This window comes from Lissotriton helveticus, chromosome 4_1, assembly GCF_964261635.1.
Source record: "Lissotriton helveticus chromosome 4_1, aLisHel1.1, whole genome shotgun sequence".
Taxonomy (NCBI): domain Eukaryota; kingdom Metazoa; phylum Chordata; class Amphibia; order Caudata; family Salamandridae; genus Lissotriton; species Lissotriton helveticus.
Genome location: NC_136063.1, coordinates 23650142 through 23664466, shown reverse-complemented (window position 1 = coordinate 23664466; position 14325 = coordinate 23650142). Strand labels below are relative to the sequence as shown.

The 14325-nt window shown below is 42.9% G+C and overlaps 1 protein-coding gene across 2 annotated transcripts in view; it reads left to right on the top strand.

Moving 5' to 3' along the window:
- The first annotated feature begins 667 nt into the window (after positions 1-667).
- Positions 668-14325, top strand: part of LOC144826915 (lymphocyte antigen 6E-like) — a 45942-nt gene continuing 32284 nt past the window's right edge. Inside the window, exons 1-2 of one of the 2 annotated variants that reach the window (XM_078685374.1) lie at positions 668-823; positions 7348-7467. In XM_078685374.1, coding sequence (XP_078541500.1) covers positions 772-823; positions 7348-7467 — 172 coding nt within the window. In that variant the 5' untranslated portion in view covers positions 668-771. The remainder of the gene's footprint in view (positions 824-7347; positions 7468-14325) is intronic. The other variant, XM_078685373.1, reaches the window with a different exon arrangement.

Here is a 14325-nt window from a genome sequence, read left to right as displayed (position 1 = left end):
AACTTAAACTTTTGGTCTAAGTTTACCTTTGTGAATCAGGCCATTAGTTTAGACTTAAAGTCAAAGTTTAGACCTAAAGTCTAACTTGACCAAAGTCTAACTTTTCTACCATTAAAGTTAGACTTCAGGCCTTAACTTGGACTTCAGGTGTATAGTTAAACTGCAGATCTTAACTTAGACTTCAGTTCTAAAGTTTTTATCTAACTTTACTTTTGTGTATCTGGCTCTCAGTGTGTGTGCACATATACACCTCTTCTTTGTTCCTAGGTACTTTCCTCATCAGTCAGTGGTCATGTATTTCATGATGGTGTTCTTTGATAGACTAATGGGTGGTGTTTTTATCTTGCCCTTCAAAGGCAGGTCCAACAAACTTGAGATTTCAGGGACGAGCTGTTATTGGGGTTATATGAGGGTGTCTTTTTCACTGTACTTGCTGCAGTACATTGAGTGCTGGTGCCTGTGAGTCTGTTACCCCGGGTGCGTGTTTTGCTTTTAATGATTCTTAGTGCATTAAACTTTAACATATACTTCTCTGCAATCTTTTCTAAAAATGTGAGGAAGAAGAATCAGAAGAGAAGAAAGGAGAAGTAAGAGGGTTTACTCAACTCCAGATACCCCTCCCTCTTGTGATGAGCAGAGCTGCCTCAGAGTGGGAGCAGAGCATGTGTCTATATAAAGATCCTCACATCCACCCTCCCACAGGCATTTCACTCACACACACACACACACACACTTATGTGGTTTGGCTGAACCCTCCGGCACCCTGAAGACATGAAGGGCCTCTTCCTCTTTCCTCTGGCTTTGGCTCTCCTGGTTGGGGCAGGTAAGACTTCATCACTAGAACTTCAATTATGGGGGTTTAAGGGAACACCTCCTGTGAAGGGCATCACCACAGGTGCCCCTAGGAAAAGCCATGGGCAGAATTAGAGATTTGAAAGTATCTTGGATAAAAGAGGTTAAAAAGCTGCATGCGTCTTCTCTGTAAAGCAGCTTTTTTTGGGGGGTGCAGTTCTTAAGGAGCTTCAATGTGAACTGAGCAACAACAGCGCATTACAGAGCAATTTATTTTTAAATCATGTTTTCAATGTGCATAAAATGGTATTAATCTAGAATATTAGATGCAACTCATGCATCACTTTTTTTTTCACACAAACTATTATTTTAGTTTTTGACAAATGCAAATTTCTGATACAAAAGTAAATAAATAAAAGAGAATGAATCCACTTTAGTACTTCTTGAATTTTTAACATTTGTAGAATGCTAAGCCATAACCCTGACAGATTAAAAAACATGCATGCTTTCGTCTTTGCTCCTGAATTTATTATTGCCCTTAGCAGTTCTTAAGAACAGATTATAACAAATTCATATCATCACTGACATGTTGTGAAACAGTTTAGTGGAATAGAAATAAAATCTAGTCAGTAATTCTGTGCAAGATTCCCATATTTGGGTGTTAGTAGAGTTGCATCACATTTACCTGGACATTGGAAGACCAGAGGTGTCAATGGTAGTGGAATTACACAAAACTGATCTTCCTAGCATCTGACAAAGCACTGTCTCCTCACAATGGATCAATCTACTTGATCCCAGATGTCCAATAGTCCCAATTTGACCTTGCAAGTCTGCTTTGTGTGCATCAGTAATGAGCCCTGTAGAAGACCAGTCAGACCCGCTGAACTTCAGCTGAAACATTTAGCCGTGGTGCCTCCTGGTGTTGATTCTATGTGTAGCCCAATAAGGGATGCTAAAACTAGACACATTGAGAAGTGGTGGATTCCCCTGCCTAGCCCTTCACTGTGCTGGGATGTGAGATGCTTGGGGTTAGCAGACCTATTTAATTTGGAGTCCATGAATTCTGTTGACAGTAGTCATGATTTCCCATTGAAATCCCATTGCTTGCAGGTCTCCACATACCAATGTGCAATTTAGATCTCAAAGGCAGTCTCCTGATTCTCAAAATTACAGTAATAGTGAGTAATTAGGGATTTGATGTCACTCTGACACTAATGTGGGAAGCGAAAGCCATAAGAAAAGGAATGTCTTTCAAAAACTGACTAAAGCATGTGGGCTCCCTGCACCATCCAGGGTCCCTCCTTCCAGGAGGTCAGACGAGTGTGATCCACAAGTCATGTGGAGTGAGTGACTGAAGGCAACAGCTCCTTTCCACCTGCTGGCCCCATCTCTGCTGTCAATGGTGACAGTAACAGTTGTCAGGGCTCTGCCAGACTAATTATTAGACACACACTTAACCATACAGCCCCACTGCTTTTGAAGGACATGCCTCTTAAACTCCCACCTGGATTTGATTTAGAGCAAGAGAAGGATAATGTGTTGTCTTTGCAAGAATATCTCCACCTGGCTACTAAAATAAATTGACATAAATGATAATGCACACTCTTGGTTAAGTGGGGGAGATAGCTCAGTGGATCAAACTGCAGCTGCTACAGAGAACATGTGATCTGTGACCTATAAGGCCATAGATGCAAAGTTTGAAAGGCACAGCTGATCATTAATAAAATGAGTACTATTATGTACAATAGGAGCAACACTACTGTTTAGCTAACTTGATGTAATTTGTTCCAAATGTCCTATACACGCAGCAGTGCCTGGTCTGCTCCTACTACAAGTGATTTCCTTAGCGTTTGTGATAGGGGATCTTGGATGAGTTGAACGGTGCCTTCAGGAGCCAGCAGATCATGGAAAACTCTCTTTGCAACATGCCATGAAAAGCCTATTTTAAGCTGGTAAGATAGATGTGTCTAACCCTTAAGATATACTTCAGAAAGATGTGCGTAACTTTCAGGTCATGGTAAAACTGCACTCTTGTTCCCATTAGGGAGCAATAGTGCAGTTGCTCCCTAATGAGAGAAGAAACCGCATAGCCCTTCTTTGCTATGAGGGGGAAGGTATATCGGCTCTGCTTCCCGCCACTTTAAATGTGTGTCTGAGTGTAAACTAGAAGAGACACTGGGTGCTCCGGAAACTGCTAAGAAACCAAGAGGGCAGATTTGGGAGACCAGCTGAGTTCATGAGGATTGGTCAATATGGATAAGTCAATGATAAAAAGAATTTCAGCAAGACCTTCTGGAGCCATCTCCGTTTGACCACCACTGGACATGTGGAAGATGAGTGAGAAAGACTGCAGCCATGTGACCCAAAAGGGAGCTAGTGAGAAGATGGGTCGAGGAGTAGGGAGCAGAGAGCAGAGGGATATTGTCAGTGTCCCATGCCCTGCTGTCAATTTTAGGGACTTGTAGAACTACAGATGAGTTTTATGTAAGGCAAGGTTTAATTCTGATGTTTGCTGAGCACAGAACTAGGGGCTTTTCAGGGGCTTATAATTTATCAGTTGCAAATTAACAAGCCCCTCCCAACTTAATCATGGAATTCGATTCTGATGTAATTGAGTGCACCTTTTCCACATGAAAAACTGAAATTGCTACCACTGACTCCATCCAATTATTACTAATTCTCTTTGTTTGCCCTGTTCTGCAAAAACACATGCTGGGTGTACTTGTGATCAAATTGTGAGTTCTTGAATTACTGAATCAATATAAGAATACAACTGCGACAAAACTGGTCACATGGTAATTCATGTAAAGCATGTCTAACAAACTTTTCTTTTTTTAACTTTTGCAACGAATGTGTTTGTCAAGCTCTTTGCATTGGGAGATTGTGTGGATATGTGCATGCTGTCTGTCACCCAGTTATTGTATGCTGCTTTCAGCAGATTTATTTTTCTGCTGCCTTCTCTCCCCGCTCTGTATTTGGGAGGTTGTTGCATGACTCCCCGATAAATCCCATAAAAAGGTAATGTCAAATGTTGTACCACAATCCTACTTCACATACAAATTGTGACCTTTGCTTTTCATCAGTTGTAGCTGAGACTAGCTGAAGTTGACCTCCTATCCTCCAAGGAACTTCTGGTGGTGAGGGTGTGGTCTTCTGTGGAGTACACCAGCAACCTTCTCACCCCTCCAGTGTGGTAGTGCTGAGGGCAACCATCCATTCAAGTGCACAGTACACAGGTCATCAAGCCCTAAGTGCAGGGCTAATACGTTTCCTGTTCATCATACCCATTAATATGCAAGTCATCAAACCCTTACTACAGAGGTTATTGTGCCCCTAGTACACGTCATCGTGCCCTTAGTTCACAATCATTGTGTCTTTAGTGCACAAGTCATTGTGCCCCTACTACACATGTCATCATGCCCTTAGCACACAGGTCATCATGTCCTTAGTACACAGGTCATTGTGCCCTTATGACACAGGTCAGTGCGCCCTTACAACACAGGTCATTGTGCCCTTTGTACACAGGTCATTGCGCCCGTAGTACAGAGGTCATCCTGCCCTTAGCACACAGGTCATTGTACCCTTACCATACAGGTCATTATGCCCTTAGCACAAAAGACATTGTGCCCTTGGTACACAGGTCATTGTGCCCTTAGCACACAGATAATCATGCCCCCAACACACAGCTCAACGTGCCCTTAACACTCAGGAAATTGTGCCCTTACCACACAGGTCATTGTGCCCTTAGTACACAGGTCATTGTGCCCTTAGTACACAGGTCATTGCGCCCTTACAACACAGGTCATTGTGCCCTTACCACACAGGTCATTGTGCCCTTACCACACAGGTCACTGTGCCCTTACCACACACGTCATTGTGCCCTTACCACAAAGGTCATTGCGCCCTTACCACACAGGTCATTGTGCCCTTAGCACACAGGTCATTGCACCATTAGCACACAGGACATTGTGTCCTTAGCACACATGTCATTGTGCCCTCACCACACAGGTCATTGTGTCCTTACCACACAGGTCAGTGTGCCCTTACCACACAGGTCATTGTGTTCTTTGTACACAGGACATTGCGCCCATAGTACAGAGGTCATTCTGCCCTTAGTACACAGATCAGTGCACCCTTATCACACAGGTCATTGTGCCCTTTGTACACAGGTCATTGCGCCCTTGGTACAGAGGTCATCCTGCCCTTAGTACACAGGTTATTGTACCCTTAGCACACAGGTCATCCTGCCCTTAGCACACAGGTCATTGTGCGCTTGGGACACAGGTCATTGCACCCTTAGCACATGGATAATCATGCCCCCAGCACACAGCTCAAAGTGCCCTTAACACTCAGGTCATTGCGCCCTTACCACACAGGTGATTGTGCCCTTAGTACACAGGTCATTGTGCCCTTAGTATTCAGGTCATTGAGCCCTCACCACACAGGTCATTGTGCCCTTACCACACAGGCCATTGTGCCCTTTTCACACAGGTCATCGTGCCCTTACCACACAGCTCATTGTGCCCTTAGCACACAGGTCATTGTGCCCTTACCACACAGGTCATTGTGCCCTTAGTACGCAGGTCATTGTGCCCTTGGTACACAAGTCATTGTGCCCTTGGTACACAGGTCATTGCGCCCTTACCACACAGGTCATTGTGCCATTACCACACAGGTCATTGTGCCATTACCACACAGGTCATTGCGCCCTTACCACACAGGTCATTGTGCCCTTACCACACAGGTCATTGTGCCCTTATCACACAGGTCATTGTGCCCTTTGTACACATGGCATTGTGCCCATAGTACAGAGGTCATCCTGCCCTTTGTACACAGGTCAGTGCGCCCTTACCACACAGGTCATTGTGCCGTTTGTACACAGGTCATTGCGCCCTTAGTACAGAGGTCATTCTGCCCTTAGTACACATGTCATTGTACCCTTACCACACAGGTCATCCTGCCCTTAGCACACAGGTCATTGTGCCCTTGGAACACAGGTCATTGCGCCCTTAGCACACGGATATTTATACCCCCAGCACACAGCTCAAAGTGCCCGTAACACTCAGGTCATTGCGCCCTTACCACACAGGTCATTGTGCCCTTACCACACAGGTGATTGTGCCCTTAGTACACAGGTCATTGTGCCCTTAGTATTCAGGTCATTGAGCCCTTACCACACAGGTCAGTGTGCGCTTGGTACACAGGTCATTGCGCCCTTACCACACAGGTCATTACGCCATTACCACACAGGTCATTGCACCCCTACCACACAGGTCAGTGTGCCCTTGGTACACAGGTCATTGCTCCCTTACCACACAGGTCATTGCGCCCCTACCACACAGGTCATTGCACCCCTACCACACAGGTCAGTGTGCCCTTGGTACACAGGTCATTGCTCCCTTACCACACAGGTCATTACGCCATTACCACACAGGTCATTGCACCCCTACCACACAGGTCAGTGTGCCCTTGGTGCACAGGTCATTGCTTCCTTACCACACAGGTCACTGTGCCCTTACCACACAGGTCACTGTGCCCTTACCACACAGGTCATTGTGCCCTTAACACCCAGGTCATCATGCCATTAGTACAACATTTACAAAATGTTTTATGGAAGGGGGCACAGAGGCACTTTGCATCTAATTCTGATAAGGGAACGCCAAGGCTGTGCTACTAAATCTACTAATCCCCTTACAACCAAAGAGGCACTCACAATAACCCATGCACTCTCACCCATTCATCCATGTGCACGGTCATTAATGAAGTCAGACATCTATGCATTTAGAGTTACCTACATCCACGCTAGGAGCACTTGTACATTGCTGTGCAGCAGCCATGTGTTTGGTGGTCCCCGAAGACTATCCAAATGTCTCTGTAGTTTGTTGTCATTTAACTGAACTCATGTCTGCATTAGTGAATTGTGAATTCATCCATCCATGCTCACATCCATTTTCGAACACTTACTCTTCCCTTTGTCTGTGAACCCACTGGTCCAATCCCACATCCATGCGTGCACAAACCACACACAGGACACACACACACCCCACACACACACACCCCGCACACTCACTCACACACACAAATAAACACACACTCACCCACACACATGCACGCGCACACACACACCCCACACACAGCACACACACACACCCCACACACACACACACCCCGCACACTCACTCACACACACAAATAAACACACACTCACCCACACTCACACACGCGCACACACACACACTTTCCAATCAAACCTTCCAATCAATGAACTAGAAGTTTCAGTTGTTAGGCAGGTGAATTGACTTTGTCGCTGTTTGTTTAGATCAAGTTGTTAAGTGCAGGATTTGGCTAAAACCAGATCCCAGCAGTCACTAAGTGATGGAGAAGGAAGTCAGCATGCATTTGCAACTGCCCTCGATGTGCATTCCTCTACTCATACATACCATGCTGGGGCAGGATGATGACATCACACCTGTGCTCATAGTGCACACTTTAAACAGAGAGTCAGAGGAGGAGCTGGGACCACCTTGTTAAACCATCTCTTTGTTTGTTTTACAGCACACTCCTTGAGGTGTTACACCTGCCTCGGAGCGTCCACCAGTGCTGAATGCAACACTGAAACCAACTGCCCCTCGGGTTCTGAGTACTGCGTGAAAGTCAAGGCCTCTGTCTCCGGAAGTAAGTGCCAGCTTGTGCACCTGTGACATCACTTTATGTAGAGAAACATATATATCCTACACAGACATCACGCAAAAGAGCCTTCACAAACATGTTGGCTCTATCTAAGCACTTGTAACAGAAAAATAAATTCAGACTATCTGATCAAATGCCTTGATTAACAATATATGTGTCCTACCAACTCCTGGTTTGAAAGTGTAACAACAGCTGTGGTAGCAGAAGTGATGCTTGAGGATTCCCTCAAGATCCAGCTGTGGGTCTGAGGGTACTCATGTACAGCTTCAGCTGAAAGTCCCAGCACTGCACATCTGTACAGTGCTATCGAGACCTCAAGAAACACCATACGCCACATCTGTGCAGTGATGAATGGAACGCAGGCATTGCAATACACCACATCTGTGAAGTGATAAAGGGAACACTGCACACTAGTACAGAGATAAAGGAATCTCAGGCATCACAATACTGCACATCGGTAGAATGATATGGAGAAATCAGGCATCATAACATTGCACATCTGTAAAGTGATATAGAAAAACTAGGCATCACAACACTACCTATCTGTCCAGTGAACTCAGGCATTAAAGCACACGTGTGCAATAATGTGGAATCCTCAGGCATCACAACACTGCTTTTGTATGGTGATATTGAGTGTGCAGTCATCACAACACTGTATATCTGTGTAGTGATGTGGAGGTTTCAGGTATTCCAACACTGCACATCTGTACAGTGATAAAGGGAACTCAGGTATCAGAATGGTAATTAGCCATAATATCGAGAAAAAAAATATAGAATGGACATAATATCGAAGTAAAAATATAGAATGGACAAAATATCGAATGGACACAAGATAGTAGTTAAAAATATAATATTGAAGGTAAGTAATATCGATTGTCAAAATATAGAAGTCAAAATATCGAAGTATATAATATAGGCATTAAAATATATAGAATGTTTAATAATATTGATTTTTTTAAAGTGTTTTGTATGTTAGTATATGTGTGAAAGTGTATATTATTTTTGTAATGTATGTTTAATTTATTTTAAGTAAAGAATTTTAAGTTATTTAATTTTTGCGTAGTTTAATTCTGTAGCGGGTTGTGGGTTTATAGGGGAATAGGGTGGGAAGTCATTTAATTATATTGGATATTAATTTTTAGAAATTATTAATTATTTTTAATTTAATGTTGCTTTTTAGTTCTGTAGCGGGTAGTGGGTTTATAGGGGAACAGTAATTTAATTGAAATTAATTAAATATTTTTATTTATGTATTGGTATTCATTTGAATTTATTGTTAATGAATTTTTTAATTGGTAACTAATTTGTATTACTTGATTAATTGATAATCATGTTAATTGTATTAATATATTTTCCGTAGCGTGTTGTGGGTTTATAGGGGAATAGATGGGAAGTAATTTAATTGTAATTCAGTAAATATTTTATTTATTTATTGTTATTGATTTTTAATTTATTGTTAATTAATTTGTAATTGGTAAATCATTTTAATTAATTGGTAATTCATTTGTATTAATTGATTAATTGATAATTATGATAATTGTATTAATTTGTTTTCCGTAGAGGATTGTGGGTTTATAGGGGAGTAGGGTTGGAAGTAATTTAATTGTAATTAATTACATATTAAAAATATTTTTTGTGCATTGATAATTAATTTACTGGTAATTAATTATTAATTGGTATACATTTTTATTATTCATTAGTTTTTGTTATTGAAAATTAATTAGTTGTTAAATAATTATGAATAGGTCATTAATTTGTATTAACTAATATTTATTAGTATTTCTAATTGATTAATTATTACATAATATTACAATGGTAATTAATTTTAATACATTTTTTTATTGGTATTGATATTTAATTTATTGTTTATTAATATATTAAATCATTACTCTCCCTACTGTTAAACTCACTGGAGTGGGAATAGTAATTTTTACGCCTACGCTATCCAACGCTTTCCCTAACGTTGCACTCTCTGGAGTGGGAATAGTAATTTTTACCCCTACGCTATCCAAATCTTTCCCTACTACTGCACTCACTGGAGTGGGAATAGTAATTTTTACCCCTACGCTATCCAAAGCTTTCCCTACTGTTGCACTCTCTGGAGTGGGAATAGTAATTTTTACCCCTACGCTATCCAACATTTTTCCTACCGTTGCACTCTTTGGAGTGGGAATAGTAATTTTTACCCCTACCCTATCCAACGCTTTACCTACTGTTGCACTCACTGGAGTGGTAATAGTAAATTATACCCACCCGCTATCCTATGGTAAAAATATGGTATATTTTTTATTGATATTACGTTAATATATATGTATTAAAAATAAAATTGCACTTTGCTCATTTCTCCCCTGAGGCGGAAGCCGGGGGTTCTACAAGCCTATCCCTATTTTTGGTAATAACTTTTAAAAATTGTATAAATTTTACTAGTGTCACATTTAATTTACCACTTGAAGGATCACTCGAGTGCAAGAATCGCGTTGCACCGAGGCTCGCTCTACACGCCCCCATTCATCCCGGCACAGCCGATTAGGGGCTGACGACGCGGGGTAAAGGCTGTGGGCGCCATCTTGCAGGGAGAAAGGGTTGGCGGTCCAGTTGCAGGACGCCTCCCACCCTCCCCGATATTTAAAGAGTGGTGCTCACTGAACTCTGCACTTTGCTCATTTCTCCCCTGAGGCGGAAGCCGGGGGTTCTACAAGCCTATCCCTATTTTTGGTAATAACTTTTAAAATTGTATATATTTTACTAGTGTCACTTTTAATTTACCACTTTTAGGATCACTCGAGTGCAAGAATCCCGTTGCACCGAGGCTCACTCTACACGCCCCCATTCATCCCGGGGCAGCCGATTAGGGGCTGACGACGCGGGGTAAAGGCTGTGGGCGCCATCTTGCAGGGAGAAAGGGTTGGCGGTCCAGTTGCAGGACGCCTCCCGCCCTCCCCGATATTTAAAGAGTGGTGCTCACTGAACTGTGCACTTTGCTCATTTCTCCCCTGAGGCGGAAGCCGGGGGTTCTACAAGCCTATCCCTATTTTTGGTAATACCTTTTAAAAATTGTATATATTTTACTAGTGTCACTTTTAATTTACTACTTGAAGGATCACTCGAGTGCAAGAATCGCGTTGCACCGAGGCTCGCTCTACACGCCCCCATTCATCCCGGCGCAGCCGATTAGGGGCTGACGACACGGGGTAAAGGCTGTGGGCGCCATCTTGCAGGGAGAAAGGGTTGGCGGTCCAGTTGCAGGACGCCTCCCACCCTCCTCCTCATAGTACAAATAGACGATGCCCTTCCGTCCGCGCAGCGGGCGGGCGCAGCGGGCGCGCCGGCAGCGCGCCGAAGGCAAGCCCGTCTGCGCCCGTCCGCGCCGGGACCGGGCCTAGGGCCACAACCCCTGGATCTCTCGGTACAACCATCGGGCCTTCCATCTTATTGATCCCTAATGCTGACTGATTTACGTACGCCGCCCACAGATAGATGCATCAAATATAATCTGGAGTCTGTTACAGATATCACCTCTCTCGAATGTAAGAATTGCCAGGCAACCATACCCTTAATAAATAACCTAGCGGAAGGCAATAATCAGAGACACTCTAAAAAAACGATAATAGCACTCACTAACTGAAACATGGATGGACAAGTCGTCCGATCCAGATCTCGTGATTGCTGTCCCAAATGGATATAGAGCCCACAGATATGATAGACAGGGCAAAAGAGGAGGTGGGATAGCTATAATCATCCGAGATATATATAACATCCGGACTTCACCGATACCCACGGCTACTTGTGAAGCATTGCAGTTTGATATCTATCTATCCCCCACATACAATTTTAGGGGAATGCTACTGTATAGACGGCCAGGAGCACGTTCCGGATTTCTCACTGAAGTCGGTACTATTTTGGAATCACTGGCAATCGAGAAGTCCCTAACAGTATTGGGAGACTTCAACTTCCATCTCGACAGATGCGATGATAAAGATACTTTGTCCCTTCTGTCTGAGATGGAAATTTTGGGGCTCTCACAACTAGTAAACCAACCTACTCATGATGCAGGGCATACGTTGGATGGTATCTTCACTAATTTAGAAGATCTCCAAATCACCAACGTTCTCCCACTGACCTGGACTGATCATCACATAGTTCTAGGTACCATCACAACTAATGAGGCCTCCATCTCAAGAACACCCCCTCTCAGTCGTGAATCATTTAAGGCCTGGAAAGAAATCAACATTCCTAACCTCAAGATCTCATTGGAGAGGTGTGGCGCCGCGGCCAGGGCGATGACGCTGGAATCTGGGGATCAGGGTTCGATCCCCGGCTCCGGCGGCAGGTTAGCCCAGCACCATGTGACTCTGGGCAATAGCTTGCTTAATCTTCCCGACGGCCCCCTGCGCCTAGAGACCCTAACGGGTGATTGTGCGCTATACAAATGTGGATTATTATTATTATTATTGGACAGCACTAAACCAACCCTGTCCAATGATCCAGATATGGCAATTAAGCAATACCAAGACTAGTTAGGCTAAGCCATTAATAAACTAGTACCGATTAAACTTATAACTAGGAACAGGAATTCCCCTTCAGCATCTTGGTATTCTGAGGAATTAAGAAAGGAGAAACAATTCTGTAGAAACAGAGAAAGGCACTGGAGAAAAAACTATGATGAGGAAAGTAAATAAATCTACAAGGAATTGATAGCTCAGTACAAATATATGACTACAGAGGCTAAAAAAAAGTATTTTAGCGAGCAAATAGAGAGTGCAAAAAACTCCAACAAAAAGCTATATGATATAACTAAGCAGTTGGCAGGAAACACCCCTGATCATAATCCCCGACTTCACAAATCTTTTGTGACTCATTAGCATTATTTTTCTTCACAAAAGCGAATGATATTTACTCAGCCTTCGCCTCCACTGCTACTCACAGCACCAATGATATACATACTGCCCCCCTTAGTAACACATTCTCACAGTTTGTAGATATTTCAGAGACCCAAGCTAGAGATATCATAAGCTCTATTAAATCGGGTTCAGCACTGGATCCATGTCCCTTGAAAACCCTTGTCCCAATCATGGATTCTTTGATTCCAGCTATCACACAAATCTGTAACCTTATGTTCAGCACTGGAATCTATCCTAGTCTGTTAAAAAAAAACCTCCCGAAGCCCCTTCTGAAAAAACCAGGCCTAGATAAAACAGAGCTGAAAAATTACAGACCTATCGCCAACCTTCCTTTTCTGGCTAAGGTGGTGGAAAAGGCTATGTACACCCAACTAGCAGCTTTTATCGAGGAACATCACCTACTTGATGAGACCCAATTTGGGTTTCGCAAGTTCCATGGAACAGAGACGGCTCTGATTAAGGCTGCGGACGACATTAGAGTCGTCCGAGTCCAAGGAGGCTCAGCATTGCTGGTGCTCTTGGATCTCTCGGCAGCTTTCGACACGGTCGACCATCAGATTTTCGTCGACCGTGTCGAGAAAATGGGTGTGCAGGGCTCAGCTAAGATTCTACTGGCTTCATTTCTGAATGAAAGATCGCAAGCAGTGATGCTAGGACCATTCGAATCGGCTAATTTGTCCTTGCCGTGTGGGGTACCTCATCCCTAAGTCCGACACTATTTAATATCTATGTGTCGGACCTAGCTAAAACCATCAAAGCCCATGGGATGAACCTTACCTCATACGCAGACGACACACGTCAAAAATGACGGAGAAACAGTGACAGAGGGTTTTAAAACAGGTATGCTGGCAATCGGACAATGGATGTCGGCAAACTGTTTAAAACTTAATTCCGAAAAAACTGAGGTGGTAACTTTCGGACATCTTCTTCCCAGTTGGTCCCCAGTTTGGTGGCCAACATCTTTCGGAACCCTGCCGACACCAACTCCCAAGGTGAGGAACCTGGGTGTTATCTTTGATAACTACCTTAATTTTATGGCTCACGCCAATCAGACGGCCACGACTGGTAAAAAAAATCCTCCCTTCTCTCCCAAAGAGTGCAGGCAAGACCCTGGTAAGCTCTTTAGTCTTATCTGCATTAGATTATTGCAATGGCTTATTCGCCAATGCCCAGATCAGGGTCATTAAGAAAATGCAGACAGTACAGAATGCGGCTGCCAGACTTCTTTCGGGAATTCCCAGATATAAACCTATAGCCAACACCATCAGAAGTTATCACTGGCTCTCCATTAGGAACAGAATTAAATTCAAGACCCTATGTATAGTCTATAAATCACTGCATCAACAAGCACCTCAATTTTTGAGAGATCAGCTTATCCCATACAATCCCTCTCGACCTCTCCGCTCGGCCAATCTCAACGACATGGTGGTGCCTCGTACTAAATTGGTTACTTGGGTTGATCGTCGTTTTTTGGTTGTGGCTCCAAAACTGTGGAACACACTCCCCCAATCTATCAGGACAAGCCCAAATCTCATGTCATTTAGAAAACAACTGAAAACCTGGTTGTTTAACCATTAAGGTTTGAAGCACAGCTATGGAGAAGTCTGCAATAGTAATAGCGCCGAGACGCCTGCGGGCAATTGTTCGCGCTTTATCAAATATCAAAAATAAATAAATAAATAATAAATAAATATGTTTCTTTTTTTTACTTACAAATATTATTTATTAATTTTAAGGTTATTTAAGTATTTTTAAGTATGTTTTAGTTAATTATATGTATTTTTTCATTCATTTTAAATTACTTTTAAGACATTTAATAAAATTCGATATTTTGACCATCTATATTTTTTACAGCTATATTTTTGATTCGATATTTTTGTACTTACCTGTTTGCAGATAGGAATTCGATAATTTTGCATTCTACATTTTGTCCACTATATTT